The 17,746-nt window shown below is 37.6% G+C and overlaps 1 protein-coding gene across 1 annotated transcript; it reads right to left on the bottom strand.

Moving 5' to 3' along the window:
* Nucleotides 1-3,814: 3,814 nt before the first annotated feature.
* LOC140526975 (major urinary protein-like) lies at nt 3,815-9,939 on the bottom strand. Its single transcript, XM_072643592.1, has 6 exons — nt 9,856-9,939; nt 8,571-8,704; nt 6,822-6,892; nt 6,146-6,253; nt 4,026-4,127; nt 3,815-3,837 (listed from the first exon to the last, which is right to left on the bottom strand). The coding sequence occupies exons 1-6, from the start codon at nt 9,937-9,939 to the stop codon at nt 3,815-3,817; spliced, it is 522 nt and encodes a 173-aa protein (XP_072499693.1).
* Nucleotides 9,940-17,746: the final 7,807 nt, after the last annotated feature.

Here is a 17,746-nt window from a genome sequence, read left to right on the forward strand (position 1 = left end):
TGTCCCATTATTGTCATTCTCTTGAATGAAGTTATTCATTGTTTCTATAATTTGTTTTTTATCCCACTCATTCTTTTTTTTTTTTTTTGATCCAAGTGATAACAGGAAGCATCTGGGCATTTATTGAATTAGGAAAATAACTTGGTCAGATGTGTAATTAAGGAAAATCATTTTGGCATTGTGGACAATAGAATCAGTCACCTTTAAGATCCCTTCCAATTTAAATTCTCTGATTATATTCATGACTCTTCCTTGTTTTCTTCATCTCTTTGGTTGATAATTATTTTTTTATTTTTAGATTTCGACAATCATGTCCACAAAATTTTGAGTTCCAATTTTTCTCCCCATCTCTCCCCTCTCTGCTCCCTATAATACCTTGCATTCTGGTTACCCCTTCCCTCAATGTACCCTTCCTTCTGTCACACCCCACCCTTTCCTTATCCCCATCTTCTCTCTTTTCTTGTAGGGCAAGATAAATTTCTATACCCCATTAGCTGTGTTTCTTTTTTCCTTGCTATATGCAATAATAATTGTCAACATTCGTTTCTAGTACTTTGAATTCCAACTTCTCTCCTTTCTTTCATCCCTACCCATCCCTGCTGAGAAGGCAAGCAATTCAATGCAAGCTATATATGTGTTGTTTTGCAAAACACTTCCATAATAATCATGTTGTGTAATATAAACTATATTTCCCTCTATCTTATCCTGTCCCCTCCTTTTTTTATTCTTATCATTTTCCCTCTTTGGTAGGTATGGAAACTGAGGGAGATAAATGGTAAGTGAATGGTCCAGGGCCACGCAGCTAGTAAATATCTGAGGCTGGATTTGAACTCGAGTCTTCCTGCCTCCAGATTCACTTAGTCTATCTACTATGCCACCAATTGCCCCTAGGGGATTAACACTGAAGATAAAGGGTTACTTCAGTAAGAAGGCACTTAGTTATCCATGATACACCCAAGTCATTCATCCTAAATTGAATACATCCTCAGGTTCTGAGAGAACAGACAGATGTGATCGCTGTGCCACTGAGAGTGGTATTTAAAGGACTATGGAAAATGGCAGCAATATCACATGATTGGAGAAGGACATATGTCCTAATTGTCTAAAAAGGGGAAAGAATAGAGTGTTAAATTATAGACCAGCGAGCTTGACTTTTATTCCCAGGAAAATTCCAAGACATATCCTTAAAAAGATAATTGGTGGCTATCTAGAAAGGGAAGCAGTAATTTCCCAAGGCCTGCCTAGTTTCCTAAAGAACACGTCATGCTAGCCTAAGCTCATTTCCTTTTTTCATAGGATTCCCAAACTACTAGGTGAAGGGAATGCTGTGTGTATATAATTCAATTGAAATTTAGGAAATCTTTTGATAAAGTGTTTCACGTTGAGGAGCTAGGAACCCTGAGATCCAAGGATCCAAGGGTGGGGGTCTGCCTTGAAGAATTTGATCACTGAAGCCTTCTTTCAGTCCAGGTAGTGAATTTATTGTTAAGCCAATACAAGCAGGCCAGATTTTAAGAATCTATGCAATTTGATGGGATAAGATTGATATTTTATAGAGAAAGACTATGGGAAGATCTGAATGGGATTATGGAGTGGCAAGTAGCATGGGGTGGCCAGGTGCAGACAATGGGAGCAGTTAAGTGACCTAAAAATCACAGTGAGGGGGAGTTATAGAGATTATTGACTGAGATGGGCTGGATGCCTCAGGTGAATGCCAGGGATATGGGTTCAGTGGCTGGGTTCCTGAAATTTGTGAGAAAGTTCAGGGTTTCTTAGGGGTCCATCTTTGATGCCCCATCTTTTCCCTTTAAAAATTGGAACCCCAAATGTTGACATCTATCCTCCTCCTGTGTGCCAAAGACAGTCAACACAAATAATCTGACTCATTCATGTTTCAAGTTCTGGCTGTAATGTCCTCTACTTAGTAATTTCATAACAGTCAAAGATGGTGCAATGTAGATCTTGCTACATAGGAAGAAGTTTTCCATGTCTGAAGGAAAGGTCCCTATGAACTCTTGATCAGTTTTCTCCTAGAAGTTTTGATAAAAGTCAGGCAACTATCAAAGCTTTCATAGTCCTCTATCTGAGAAGCATGACGCTGGTCAGGCTCAAGATGACAGCAGAAATAAGAAGCTTCAAACTATGAAGAGGACAATTTCTGACAAATTATCTGGAATTGGTGGTGAGAATGGAGTGGGCTTAAAAACAAACAAAAATGTCAAGAAAGAAGACTGGGCTTAAGACAGCTTCCAAGAAGATTAATCACACATTAGCATCCTAAAGACAAAAATAAAAATGCACAAGAATTGCTTCATCTTACTTCTAGTTTTCTGATTGTATTGTTCTAGGTATTTTTGTTGTGGGCAACTTAATATATGCCTTTGTTTTGTGATGATTATGTCTACTGGCTAACTATTAAGGATAAGGTCACCACTGAGAGAATAGTTCCAATGAAAATCTTTTAGCATCTTTGAGAGTAATTACCTCCTTGAGCATAAAATCTGAAGTTCTGTAAGTACCAAGTTGTTGTCCAGCAGGGGCAGGGAGAGAGAAGGTAGTCAAGAAATTTTATTAAGTTGTAAGGAAAGACTCATAAGACAAATGGGTGCTGTGTAAGCATTAATAACTATCATATAAAAACAAAAGATATTAATAGCATGTACAGGTAAAATTCTGTCAGTTGAGGTGCCTTGGTGAATTCCCACATACATGAAAATACCTTATCCTTCTACTGCTGTGCAATCTTTGCCCTCTTCCTCAAGATTCCCAAATGTATTTGAAACAGTGAAACACAGTGGATTAATCATTTATTAGACATTTTCAAGCAAGAGTCCGGAGCAGGCAGCACAGGGAGGGGAATTCCATCCTCCTTGCCTCTGGACAAGAGAAGGGAAAGCCAGTAGAAATTTTCACCATTCATATCAACATTTTTTTTTTGAAGGAAGTAAAGCAGGTTCACAGAAACACAGGAATGTTTTATCCAGGAATGCCTGTGAGATAGTGAAAGAATCCATCAGCAAGTGACTTAGGAATTGGAAATAGGAGATAGAGCTTGGAACAAAGATGAAAAATTCACATTCTAGAGGTAATTTTGATCCATAAGAAGGTAGCTAGGGAAGGATAGACTTCTGGAGACTGAGTGATATTGTCTGAGGTGAGTGAGGAACCCACTGGGAACGGAATTTGATAAAGATGAAAAAGTAGCCAGTAAAATCCTTACTCCTATAATCCTCAGGCTAGGAAACAAGCACAATCAACTTTAAGTCATTGAGAAGCACAAAAATCCTTCTTGAATTAGATGGATACATTTAATAGATTAGATTGAACTATAAATCCAGATCTTCATTCCAATCACCATCCCACAATCCCACCTGCATGCTCACCTGATTCTTAACACTGAAACTCCTCTACGTCTTAGTCCCAATTCCTTTGTTTGATCCCTTTCCATAGCTTCCCTCCAAGTAATATCCCTCTGACTAATGCATGTCCTCATATTAATCTCATATGCATCAACTTTTGGAAGAAAGAAAAAGAGGGAAGGGACAGAACTAAAATAGCCCTTAGAAAAAAGAGAATGTGAATCACCCTCACTATCCCACCTTAAACACTTGATTTACTTGAAAATGTCTGGATGACCAAAGAGAGGTCAAGCACTCCTGAAGACTCAAAGAACCCAAAATCCAGTAGCGTCTATATCTATCCCACTTTATGCAACTGGAAACCAGAGTATGGTTTTGTTTTCTAAAGATATATGACTTTCAGGCAATAATCCCATTGTCAAAGACAACAAACCTGCATGACAGGATGAAGTTCCTTATCTAAGTTGTTCACATCGATCTGTGGAGACAAAGCAGGTTACCAATGATTTTCTTTTTCTTTGAGAAAAGATTCTCAAATCTTTTTGTTACTATTTCAGATAAAAGGTACACAAGATTGTGTGGATGAGGACAAAGGGAGTCAAACTGGTCTCCTCCAAATCTCACTGGGAAAACAGGGAATTAGTGACAGTGTTGAGGAGAACTTACCATCATTGGACAGGTCTCTAATTTGATCCTTTTTAATTCCAAATCTTTCACATATTTCCTCAAATTCCTTCTTTATTTCATCTGACAGATCTGGAGTCCGGCCTGTAGTTAGGGTGAAAGTGTGGATGCAATCATCCTAAGTGTTTCACTGATCACTTTCAACAATACATAGAAAAGGAGGTAGCTAGACGAACGTCTGGTGCAAGGTACAGGGGAATGGGTCTTTGATATGGGTGACTGAGGAAATAACTTTGAGAGCTGGATCTATCATATGCCCTAGAATTTGTTGCACTTGTTAATAAAGGAGGAAAGAGGCCTGCCTGTTGATTATCAGCAAGTCAAGTAACAAGCCATTTATTAATCAGTTACTAGATGCCAAGTACTACGTACGGCATTAGTGATAGAAAAGCAATGGAGAGCTAACCCTTTCCTTCAAGGAGTTTACAATCTACTATAAAGAAACATCATCACAAATAAGTAAATGTACTTGTGACCCCTGGAGTTATAAGGATTAAGCATCTATTATGTAAGAAATATGAAAGATCAATACAAATTAAATTTTTATGAAGAGAAGAGAAGTAGAGAATCTAGGGGATGGAGATGAGAAAATAGGAGAATCTAGCATGGGCTACCAACAGTCATCTCAGAGACTGAGAGAGATTGGGAGTTATGAGGAACAAATCTGGAATGCCAGGACCATGTGATTCAACAATGAAGAGAAACATAAGTAGGATTGCTTTGCTGAAACTATTAGAATTCCCAAGATTTGAACTCCTGATTACTCGTATCCTTTCTTCACATTCCCTCTGTGTCTTCCAAAGAGACACAAAGGGTATCAACTCCTGACCTACTGATGTTCTGCGTAATGGGAATGTAAATTCTAACTCGTGGAATTTTTGTTTTTGCTTTTTCTCTTAAATACTAGCCTTAACCCATACCACTCAGACTCTTATAGACTGGTCAACAATAGGTCCCAGACCAAGCCCAGTTATCCCATTGCCTCTGCTCTGATTGGCTCAGAAGCAATGCTTTGGTCAGAAACCCTGAGGGTCTTGCTCTCCCCAATTTTTTTTTAAAAGGTTTTCTTTGCCTCATTTCTTATTAAGCCTTAATCACTGAATGGATGCTGCCTCAGTCAAACTGAGACCTGTTAAAGATCTTAGTTTGAAAAGGTCAAGATCATCTCCAGTTTTCCTGATCCATATATGGCAATTGAATAGAGAAGGATTAGAGAGGAACATGAAGCTGGTGAGTTTCTACAGTCTTCTGTCACTAAATTCAATTCACTTGCATGTCCTGTCACCATCTCCCTTCTATCATCATTCTCTTCACAAACAGCTGCCACAGCAGCAATCCAACCAGCGTTGTATCCTTCCCAAGTTTATTTCCATCTCTTAGGAGATTTTACCTTTCTGCTTTTATGACTTTAAAATCTCATTTTAGAATAAACATGATTAGTCATTCTATTGCCAAATTACATTCATCATTCAGTGAATACAGCCTAAAATGACAAAAATAGAGTATCCTGGAGAAAAGAGAAATATATTTAACGGTTCAACATTAGATAGTGATCTCTCTCCTAACATTTTGTTTACTAGCTAGAGGCTTGGGGTGAACAACAGAGAATGATTAATATATATTTACAATTTTTCAGAGCATAGAGAAAGAAAGATTTATATTGGGACCTCTCTCTGACTCTGCGTGTGTCTTTCTTTCTCTCACTTTCCTAATGTTTCTGACTCTGTATGTGTCTCTTTCTCTGACTCTCAGTCTCTCTTTGCCACACCCACCTCGCCCCCACCTTTTCTTTCTGCCAAATATTATTCTAGGTATTGATATGAAGAGAAAATGGAAGAGAAAATGGACCTGGCTCTCAGGAAGCTGGAATTCTACTGTAGGCTCAGAAATGCTTTCAGAGGTTACTGAAAGAAGCTTAACATGGAGAGTGTGTTGTACTGGGAAGCTTTTATTTTCTCCCTGATCTCAGGCATTGTAAATTGTGGTCAAACACAGTTTGGGCCACCAACAATGCTACAATGCCACAATTTATTTTTCTTTATAACTCCGTTAATGAAAAAGAGAAGAGGAAGAGTAGTACTGCAGGATCATAGGATACATACCATAGAGTGTTGCCCAAGTGGTCACTTCTCCATCTTTGGTGTTATACAAGATGATTATCACATGTTCTGAGCTGATACTTTGAATGGAGAAATCATTAAGTCCATCATCTGGGAAATCATCAAGAGGTTAAGTCAGAATTTTGAAACTACAGAAACAGAGGCAAAGACTTGATACTGATTAGTAGTTAAACTTCATGCATAGGCCATTCCAAAGGTATTTCTGGAAACCTCAATTCTTTCATAAGCTCTAGCATTCCAACCAAACTGCAATTTTGCTGATAGACCTATACATTTTTTACTATACTTCTTTTCTGCCTCTAGAGTTACAAAACGTTAGAAATAGAAAGAACTTTGGAAACCATCTAATCTAACCACCTCACTCTACAGATGAGGAAACTGAGGCCAAGGCTACACAGAAAATTTGTTTCCATTTCAATCACATACAGCTGATCAGACCTCTAGAGCTCTGCAAGGAGGAAGTGAGAAGATCAAAGGGTATGATCTGAGCTTTGCACAATGCAATCGTGATGGAATTAAGACATTGTAATGAAGGGACATCTGAGCAAAGACATATTTTTCTGCAGTTTCTGACCATTATCCACTTCCTTGTTAATTCCTGCATCTATTAATTCATTTCAGAATAATGAGACGTACTGAGATGCTCATTTATACTTACATGGCACATGCATTTGACCATCTTCTCCTATGAAACTAGTCAAAGAAAATGGAGTGCATTCACCATTTACCCTGGAAATATAGATTAGGATTATAAGAACACCTCATTTTGGTAAGGGAAAATTTACAAAGACATTCCCTGATGAGTTAATTTTAGTTTTATCTGCAAAAATGTATACTTTCTAAATTTCTTAGAATAACATTATAAATAAAGCTGAATCTAAGGTGACTTCTAACTTCTTAGAAAGGATCAAATTAAGTTCACCATTTATAAAGTGTTTATTATATGCCAACTACGGTGGTGAACAATTTACATTTTTATCCCATTTTATCACCCTAACAACCATGAGAAGGAGGTGCTATTATTATGCCCATTTTATAGATAAAGAAATTTAGGTAAGCAGAGGTGAAATGATTTGATTTAGGATTACACAGGTAGTAAGTGTTTGAGGCCAAATTAGCACTAAGGTCTTCCTGACTCCATGCCCAATGCTCTGTGCCCTGAGGTACCAAGATGACCTAAGTGTAAATAACAAAAAGTGTCAGAAAAAATTACAGACTGCTAAAAGCTAAAGAAAAGAATGCCCCAACCGCTAAAAATATGAGAAATGCAAATTTAAAAGAATTTACCTCATACCCAGCAAATTGACACAGATCACACACAAAAAAAGGAATAGTATTATAATCGCTGGACAAAGATAGAACAAATGCATTACTATTGTAACTGCAAACTGGTTCAATTAGTTTGGAAACTATTTGAAATTATGTTAAGAAAAGGAAGAAAATGTCCATATTCTTTGCCCCAGAGATCCCACCACTAGCCATATATCTCAAGGAGACCTGATTAGTTGGTTGCTGTCTTTCATTCTTGACAAAGACCAAAATGATATCACTATGCTAAAGTCAAGCTTCAGTGTGTCCCAGTGTGATTGATCAGACCACTACACAATAATAATGTTATGCCACAGGTTGGGCATGTGAGCATTTAGGGTAGATTCTCTGAATTTTCACCTCTTGCATTTCTTTTTCAATTTTGCTTTCTCATTTCAATTCTTTCTCATCGCAATTCAATTCAAGCTATTTCAATTCTGCTTTGCTCATAGAGCACAGCACCTTCTCTGATGTGGACAGGCCACGCTTATCATTTCTGTGTCAGTGTTTCCATGTCACCCAATCATTCTTCAAACCATATACCTCAGGAGGACCAATGAGTAAAAGAAATGTCCTTTATTAAGGAGAATATTGATACTACATTTTGGAGTAGGAATGAATTATAAGCAAAATTGATGCCCATCAGTTGGTAAATACCTAAATAAGGTACTGCAAATGTGTGAGTTAAGTAAGGATCCTTCTTCCCTCTTTCTCACTGTGCTTTCTGTCTTCTTAGCCGAGGGGCCTCAAGCGTCCCATCTCTACCACAAAATGGAATCTGGTGACTAAGGGAGGTTTGGAACAGAAAGAATATGGTAGTTCCCCCAGGGATTCATGTAAAAGATTCAAACTCCACATAAAAACACTTTTAATCCAGACTGCCCTTCACCACTGCACACAAGCTTCAAATATGTGTGTAGCCTATTAATTTCTGTTTCCTTGAACAGTTGTCTTTAATGTTTATAAAATCAGCCAACTCCTGAGAACTTCATCACTGATTGAGTGCTAGCTCAGCCTGTGTAGGTTAAAGATGCCAGAACTCTTAGTCTGGTTTTTGTCTCCACTTTCATAACCTCCAACTAACACAGGTATGACCTACCTTTTGAAAAAGTCGCCACTAAGAAGACCATCATGTTCCCTTATATTTTTGACAAATATCTGCAAGCTACCTCCTTCCTGAATCTTAGAAGTCACATTTGAGGCCAAGGCAATGGTGAACCAATTTCCAGTAACCTGTGGGAAAGAGTTTTGATGAAATTGAAAAAAGATACCTCTGGTCATACAGGTCCATAGTCATTTAAAGGTGGGAAAGACCATAGTCCAAATTCCTCATTTTCCAAGTAAGGAAACTGAGGCCTTAAAGGTGAAATATATCTTTACCCCAATCCTACCTGGTTCACACATTTTCTTCATAGTATAGCAAGAAGATCATTAGACTAGGAGTTAGGAAATTTGAGTTCTGGTCTGACTGATAATAACTCACTCTGTGACTTTTGGCAAGTTATTAACCTTTCAGTGTCCTGGTTTGCTCATTTGTCTAATGGGTCTAATTATATTAGTACCATGTGATTTATGGTTTTATTCTAGTGATAACATTATTTTCCTTCCCTCTTACTATGCATCTTAGACTTAGAGATGACTGGTAATTTCTTCAATTATTTGGAGATTAGGAAGAGACATTGCCCCAGGAACACACAAGATCTCTACTGGATTCCTCACAATTACTGATTACTTAGGAAAGATTTGTGTTCATTTTTTGACTCTAATCACTCATTGTCCTGAACGATTCTCTTTCCCTCTACTATACCTGAATATGAGATAATACCCCATCCCAGAATTCATGTGGTATCTAATGCCGGTACATATGCAAGACAAAAATCCTCAAGCTATCATTTGAATCCTTATGGCAAAATTGTTTTAAATGGTAGAACACAGAAAAGGAGACTTGGTAAGAATTATCATCTCATTTACTATGGCAATGGGAAACAGAGAGCACAGATTTCAACTGTAATTTCTTTTTGTAACAATGGCATCTCAGGATTTCAACACCTTAAAGTGAGAAAACTCTTACAGATATTTCAATGTAACCCTCCATTTGTCAGAAGTATAATTGCTCTATGTTCTTATGCTGTGATGAATAATAGGGCATGGGAACATACTCATGTATAGTTCCATATTGTCTGCTGACTTTAATCCCTGGGAGACAACACAACTATTGGGATGGTCTGTTCTGAGTGAGAAGACACAAATGCACATCTTTTTCTTTGAGCTACAAGTCCTGTTTCTGCTTTGTTCTGCCCAAAGAGATTCTGTTTTCTTTACCTATTACCCTCACACCTGTGCCAGACAACTCTATCAGCCTGTTCCCATTCTTGTTAACTTACCATTTTGGGGTTGTCCAGATTGTTATCAAGGGCCTGGAGGCCACAGACCAGGACCAGCCCAATGGTCAGCAGTAGAATCCTCATCTTCTGAAAGATTTGTCTTTGATGCTTCAACAGCACCCGAATGGGTGAGGCTTCTGATGAATTCTCTGGCTGTCTGGTCAGCTGCCTTTTTATCTCATTCTGTGGCAGCTTCTTAATGATGTGGCACTAACAGAACAGTAATCCTTCAAAGTATACTTTATTCAAAGTCACTGACCAGTGAGGAAATGCTAACCAAATATCCTGAGGACAGATTAGTAAGGTACTTTTTGACAACAAAATTTTGACAAATTTGAATGCAAATATCCAAGGTCAACAGCCAGTGTTAGGTTTGGCCATCTTCTTTGGATCTATCCTAACACTAGAAAATAGAACACCTATGTTTTTTTGTCCTTGTGTCAGTCAGACAATTAACTTCTCAGAAAGGATTACTCTGAGGTCACCATTTTAAAAAGTGTTGAAACTTGCCTATGACATGCCTAAAGTACATGCAATCTTATCTTAAGAAATGTAGAAAGATGCCCAAATAATGAACCATTTCTCATCACTATTTGGGAACTTCTAGTTGTAGAAATTCAATAAACACTTGTCAAGTATCTACTGTTTGCAGAGCACAATTCTGGCCAAAATAAAATGTTTAGACTTAATCTCCTTTGTAGTGCTCACAGGGCACTATACAATAAAAACATTCTACAAACATTCTTTTTTTCTCTTTCTCTTTGAATTTAGGGATATTGAGTGCTTCCAGAGATGAAAATCATTCTATGAATATAGCTCATCAACATCTTGAGAATTTATTGTCATAATGAGTTATCTGAGGGTGTTGAGAGGTTAAAAAAGTTGTACAAGGTCATTGTGCTAGTATATATCAGAGGTGTTGATCTAGTACCTAATTTCAATTTGCCCCAAAATAAAATCTTATTCAATTTAACATATATTTATTAGCATTCTATTATGTTCCAGTCAGTGTAGTGCCTTGATAGTAGCAATACAGAGACATCAAGAAGAGAATTCCTTGCTTCGAAAGAACATTCATTTGACTAGGCGAAGTTTGCAACTTGTGTATTAGAAAGTAAATAAATCCTATATTTACATATTCACATGAAGTAATTTGTAGAGAGTGAGAAAGTGCCTCTAGTTATTAGTAGAGAGATCATGCCTCAGGAAGGGTGATTTTTGTTTAGAAGGAACCACAAGGTGAAGTTGAGGAAGGAGAGAAATCCCTTTCTCATAGGCATAGTGTCAGAACAACTGTGTGTCCCACATTGTGAGTCCCTGGCAGTCAAGTTTGACTAGAATGGAGAGTGTTGTGAAGAGGAATATTATGATTAAAAAATCCCTCCAACCTGTGGTGAAAACGAAAGGGCAGCAACAGAGGAGAATGTGTGTGCTGTCCTATCATATTGCTTCGGAATCATCATGGAGACACTTTCCCAAAATCCAGCAGTGACTGACATCGTGGCACCAGGGTATCAGGGAACTGCTCACTGCCCAGAGACGAAAGCCTAGAAGGTTCTCCAGAGGCTGGGAGCCCACCATCGAGACAGGAAGAACCCTCCTACTGTGTAATGAGTTGGCTGGTCTTGCTGCTTTTAATGTCCATCTAGAGTTGGAGATCTACTTAAGATAAGTAAAGCCCTGCAGATGCTGAGGGAATATTGGAAGGTCAACAGAATCCTGTTGTGATTGTGATGAGCTGGAATGATGTTATTGCTACCTACAATCTGAAAGGGGAAATTCCTCAGGGGCTTGAAGCATTCCCCTCTACCTCCCTTTCTGGTTTTAGAGGGGGACAGACCCGAGAGCACCAAGAGAGCTGAGGAACGTCAAAGTTCTCTGACTTACTGGAAAAGTTGTCCTAGAAGTGGTTTAGATTGGTTCAGTACCCATCCAATGTATTGGATCTAGAAAGCTGCAGATCCCAGTGTTAGGTGCTCTATGAAAGTCTAAAAATGACTATTTACTAGAAGAATTTAACATTAGTTACAGAGTTATAGAGTAGGAGAGAAATAACAGTAGTACAAGAGAGCCGTAATTTCACCCTGGAACAGAAAAACAGAGAGAGGCAGACAAATCGTGGTCTATACTATTTCTGTAAAAGATTATATCATTAAGAAATACAATAAAGAGCCAGGAGATGCCATGGATTCATGGTTTTGCTTATTCATGTTTTTAAGCACTGGGTTTCTAGAAGTATATGCTGACTCTTCTCCATGGCCATTAAGACTAGGTTTATGGGTAGATAGTTATATTTGAAAATTTTCCTCATTTTTTTCTTGTGTTGAGTGAAAGTATAATATGGTTACTATTGCTTTTGCCTTCTGGATTAGCAAATGCTCATGTTTAGTAATTAAAGTTGCTGATTTGTTAAAATGGGGAATACACAGGTGGGGGTGAGGAGCTGCAGTGGGAAATTGTGGGAGTGTGTCCCATCCCCACTCTTCCAGTCAGAGTTGAGTGCTAACAGCCTAGCCACTTCTCTGGCAATACCATCAGCCCCTATCAGAGTGGATACAGTTGGGTGGGCAAGCCAGCCTCAGCCCAGTAATAGAGTTTAAAAGGAGTGGAGGAGAGGGGAGTCAATGCTACACCCAGGCTATAGAAATTAATCTCTGAGTATCAAAATATCCTCTTTCTGAAAAAAGAAATTTAAAGGTTTTTGAATCTATCAATTCACAGTATATATGAGTGTCCTGCCTTTTTTTTTTTTAAATAGATGTAGCTTACACTTGTAAGATTTAATCTGAAAAAGAGGTAGTTGAGGCCATGGTTCCTATTCTGGAGAGGATATATTATCTCTTCTGAGAACTCCAGCTAAAGGGAGAAGCTAGAAGCGGCAAGAAGGTCCAAAGTCTGGTAGATAGCATCACCAGCAGAATACTGCCCAGAGGCTGTAATGCCAGAGTATTGGGAGGAATGCTCCATAAAGACTATGTTCTAAACATACATAGCTGGTAGACAATGAACCCCATGTCAGACCAGAAATAAGTAAAGCCATTGAAAGCAGCATATTGACATCACCAAAGGACATAAAAACCATACCATGCCAGAGCTTTATGGAGCGTGTTGTTAGTGCAGTGGATAGAGAACTGTACCTGAAGCCAGGGAAACCACAGTTGAAATCCAGCCTCAGACACTTCCTAGTTGTGTGGTCCTAGTCAAATCACTCAACCTCGATTTGCCACACAGATCCTTGAGGGGAAAAAAAGGATCCTCTGGAGGAGGAGGAAATAACAAATCACAGAACTATCTTTACCAAAATTACCCCATGGACCACCTGTCTGCTGTATACATACATACATACACACATGTACATATATGTATTTATAGGTTTAAGGTTTACAAAGCACTGTATATGTTATTGGTTCTTCCTATGACCCTAGGAATAAGTACTAGCATTATCCCCATTTTAGATAGAAGAAACTGATGTTCAGAGAGGTTAGGAAACTTGCCAAGGGTCATTCAGGCTAATAAATATCTGAGGCCAGACATGAGCTCAGATTTTCCTGATTCTACATCTTGCCCTCTAATGTACCACCTAAAGACATCATATTTCCTAGATATCTGCTCTTCTAAATGTAAGTGCTGGAATTATTTCAGTCTTTCCAACAATTGTTTATATAACTGAAAAAAAAATAAATGTCATTTTGTGGGAAAATGCATTATTGAAATTTTCAATTTTTTAAAACAAAGTCACATTGATATACTTTGTATTGCATTATAAAAATCTCACCATTTTTCAGTGTGTCCCTGTCCTCTTATCTCCAGATGTCATCACCATATTGAGAACCATTACTCTATCAAGGCTAAATGCATATGATGTTCTGCACTCATAGAAGGCCACTTCTACAAGTAAATTAGTTCACATCTTACACCTCTTTTTTGCAGTCAAATTTATTACTATAATTTTGAAACATTTACTTTCATTTTGCCGTTATTATCATTCTTTCCTTTTACATAGTTTTACTCATTAGGTAAATCATTTTTCTAGGTTCTGATTGCTTCACTTTCTCTTCTTGACTTTTCAGTATTCCAGTAATTCATAAATTATCTCTCCTTGATGTATATTCTGCGTCAGAGTTTTTCCATCAGATATTTTATGTTTTCTTTATTTTTTCAATCTTTTCTTTGTTTTATTATTTCTTAATATCTCACGAAGTTATTAGCTTCCTCTGTCCAATTCTAAAATTTAAGGAAATATTGAATGAATTAGTTCAGTAATGTTTTTAAACCTCTTTTATTAAACTAATCAATTATTTTTTCATTACTTTATTGCATAAATCTCATTTTTTTCTCATCTTTTGTCCATTTCTTCTCTACTGTCTTTTAGTTTTTGAGGTCATGCTTTGTTTTTTTAAAAATTTCTTTCTTGGGGGTAGAGTCAAGATAGAGAATAATAGCATGGACTTGCTAGTGCTCTCCTGCCAAACCAAACCAAATACCTGTAAAAAATGACTCTAACAAAATTACAGAACTATAGAACACATAGAATACTGGAGTGAAGCAAATCTCCAGCCCAAGGCAACCTGGAAAGTCACTGGGAAGTGTCTATCATGCCTCACTGGAAACAGAACTCAGGCAAGTGCTGACATAGATGATAGCTGAGCAGGCCTTGGGGAGACTGAATTTCAGCCACTTGTGTCAGTTTCCAGACTTCATGAGCCCAAAACACTGAGGACAAATTATAAGGTCAGTGGAAAATACCTGTGAAACCTGTGTGAGAGAGCAGAATGATTGGGCCCAATCCCAGGGCAGTGGAGGGGGTGGAGGAGCCATGGCGAAAGAGCCTGCAGCAGCAGCAGGGGCAGGAACAGTGACAGCAGCAGTGGCTTTTTCTGGAGCTCTAGGACTACAGACTGTGGGACAATCAAGCTGTGGACATTACACCCTCACCCCCACTGGAAGCAGAGAACTACCTTGAGAAGAGCTCCAAAGTCAAGTAAATGCTGCGGAAATGAGTAAAAACCAGAAAGGAATCAGGATAGAGTACCTTATTGTGGTGACAAGGAAGACCAAAATATACAAACAGATGAAAACAATTCAAAGCTCCTACATTCAAAGCCTCCAAGAAAAATATTAATTGGTCTCAGGTCATGGAAAAGCTCTAAAAGGATTATGAAAATCAAGTAAGAGAAGTAAGGCAAAAATTGGAAAGAGAAATGAGAATGATGCAGAAAAATCATGAGTTAAGAAAATCATGAAAAACAAGTCAACTACTTGCTAAAGGAGACTCAAAAAATGCTCAAGAAAATAACACTTTTAAAAACTGGCTAACCCAAATGACAAAAGACGTCCAAAAATTCAATGAGAAGAAGAATGCTCTAAAAAGTAGAATTGAGCAGATGGAAAAGGAGGTTCAAAAGCTCACTGAACAAAATAATTCCTTAAAGATTAGTGTGGAGCAGCTGGAAGCTAATAACTATGAAAAAAACAAGAAATTACAAAACAAAGCCAAAGGAATGAAAAAGTAGCAACAACGTGAAATATTTCATCAGAAAAACAGCTGACATGGAAAACAGATCCAGGAGAGACAGTTTAATTGGGCTATCTGAAAGTCAAAATCAAAGAAAGAATGTAGACATCATCTTTCAAGAAATCATCAAGGGAAACTGCCCTGATATTCTAGAACCAGACAGTAAAATAGATATTCAAAGAATACAATGATCGCCTCCTTGAAGAGATACCAAAGGAAAACTCCTAGGAATATTGGAGCCAGATTTCAGATCTCCCAGGTGAAGGAGAAAATATTGCAAACAGCCAGAAGGAAACAATTCAAGTATTGCAGAAATAAAATCAGGATAACACAACATCTAACAGCTTCTACATTAAGAGACAGGAATGCTTGGAACATAATATTCCAGAGATCAAAGGAGATTGGTCTAAAACCAGTTTTCCTTGATAATTTCATGAAGGATGATGTCTAGACTCCTTTTTTGGGCATTGATTCCCTTTAATCTCCATCTCTTGCTCTAGTTTTTTTTTGTTTAATTATAGTCGTACATGTGTTTTTAATGATTATAACTGAACTACCATTCCACTCTTGGGCTCAGAGTTATACAAGAAAGTTTAAGGAATTTGTTTTATTTTCAGTACTCAACTTTAGTCTCAAGCTTTTAAAAATTTGTTCATTCTTCTGTGTCCCATAATTGGTACCTGGAACTTGATAATTTATGAGAGAACTGCCAGATGGCACATATTCTTCCTCCCAGCACCAGTTCAGAGGTGCCCTAGATTCCCTATTTGCTCCAATGCTTCCTTTCCTAGCTTTCTATCTCAATTCCCTTACCACTCTAAGTCCTGCCATGGCTGCCCCTTACACCATGCTGTGATTATAGTTAGTCCCCACTATAGTTAGTCCCCACCAATGTCCATAGTACTCTCTGTCTTCTTAGGCTGCCCTAGACTGGAAAAATGACTCATTGTGACATATTCTTCTTTTTTTAAAAATCAGAATTTAGTTTGGCATATTTTCTTATGTTGTTGAGTAGGAGTTGCATAAAGAGAACTCAGCAAAAAGAGATTTCCTTTCACTCTGCCATTTTGTCTCTTCTTCCAAGAATGCTTTATATTTTTTAAATTAATTTTTAGGTCTATTCATACCTCTCTGTATTCACCATATCCATCACTTCTTAAAGCATCCTATTACATCAATGAGTCATAACTTCTTTAGCTATTCTTAAGTCTAGCAACAAATACTTTCTTTCCTGTTTTTCGATATTAAAAAATACCTAATATAAATGTTTTCCATGGTTTGGGGCATTTATTGTTTTCATTCACCTCTCTGTGGTATACATCTATCAATTATATCTCTTGATCAAGATGTTAGTAATATATTTGTCAATCTGAGCACATATTTCCAAAGTGCCCTTCAAAATGGTTCACAATTACACCAAATACATATGTCTTTCCACAATCCATCCCACATGAATTATTCTCATGTTTTGTCTTCTCTGGCTACTTGCTGCAAGTGAAGTGAACAGTATTTATTTTGATTTCAATTTCTCTTGTTATAATTAACTACCCAAGATATCACATGCCAGTGTTCTCTGCCAAAGAGTAATTACTCTGGATGTCACATGGTAATGACGTCCGGCTAAAAGGAAGCTTACAGTTTGGTTTGGACACTGGAGATTTTTACCATGAACAGGGCAGTAGTGTTTCTCCAAGACATGTTGCTGTTTTCCCATGTCACAGAAAACAAGAAGACTATTGAAAATGCTAGTTTGGCAATTTGTAACAGCAGCTCCAGTAGAGGATTAATTAATTGAATCTGAGGACAAAATAGTGAAGTCAGGGGAGCCATCTCAATGGACACAGAGCATCTTGTGGTAAGAATTTCTTTACTAAGGACTTAGTGTACATCTTCAGCTACCTAGTCTCTCCTTAATGGAACAAATAAATGGGCTATAGGTGCTAGATGATCATTCCTTTAAAAAGTGAGAAAAACTATGGAAAGGGTTTATTATCTACAGATAATTCTAATAGGTCTCTCCTACCCCTAATTTCTTTTCAGCTGATACTCATACTGTATTTTACTCTCTTCCTCCAAGACTTTATTCAGTCAATAATAAATATTTATTAGGCACTCATTATGTGCAAGGCATTCTCTGAGCACAAAGAAAGAAAAAACTGTACTTATCTTCAAGGACCTTACAGTCTAATGAGGGAATTTATACAACTATATACAAAAAAGATTTATACAGGACAAGTTTTAAATCATCAAAAGGAGGTAAGTACTAGTATTAAGGGGAATCAGAAACAGCTCCCTGTAGAAAGCAGGATTTTAGCTGGAACTTCATTGAAATCAGGAGACATAGATGAAGATGAAGAATATTCCAGGGATGTGTAA

Source organism: Notamacropus eugenii, chromosome 1 (assembly GCF_028372415.1).
Source record: "Notamacropus eugenii isolate mMacEug1 chromosome 1, mMacEug1.pri_v2, whole genome shotgun sequence".
Lineage (NCBI taxonomy): Eukaryota > Metazoa > Chordata > Mammalia > Diprotodontia > Macropodidae > Notamacropus > Notamacropus eugenii.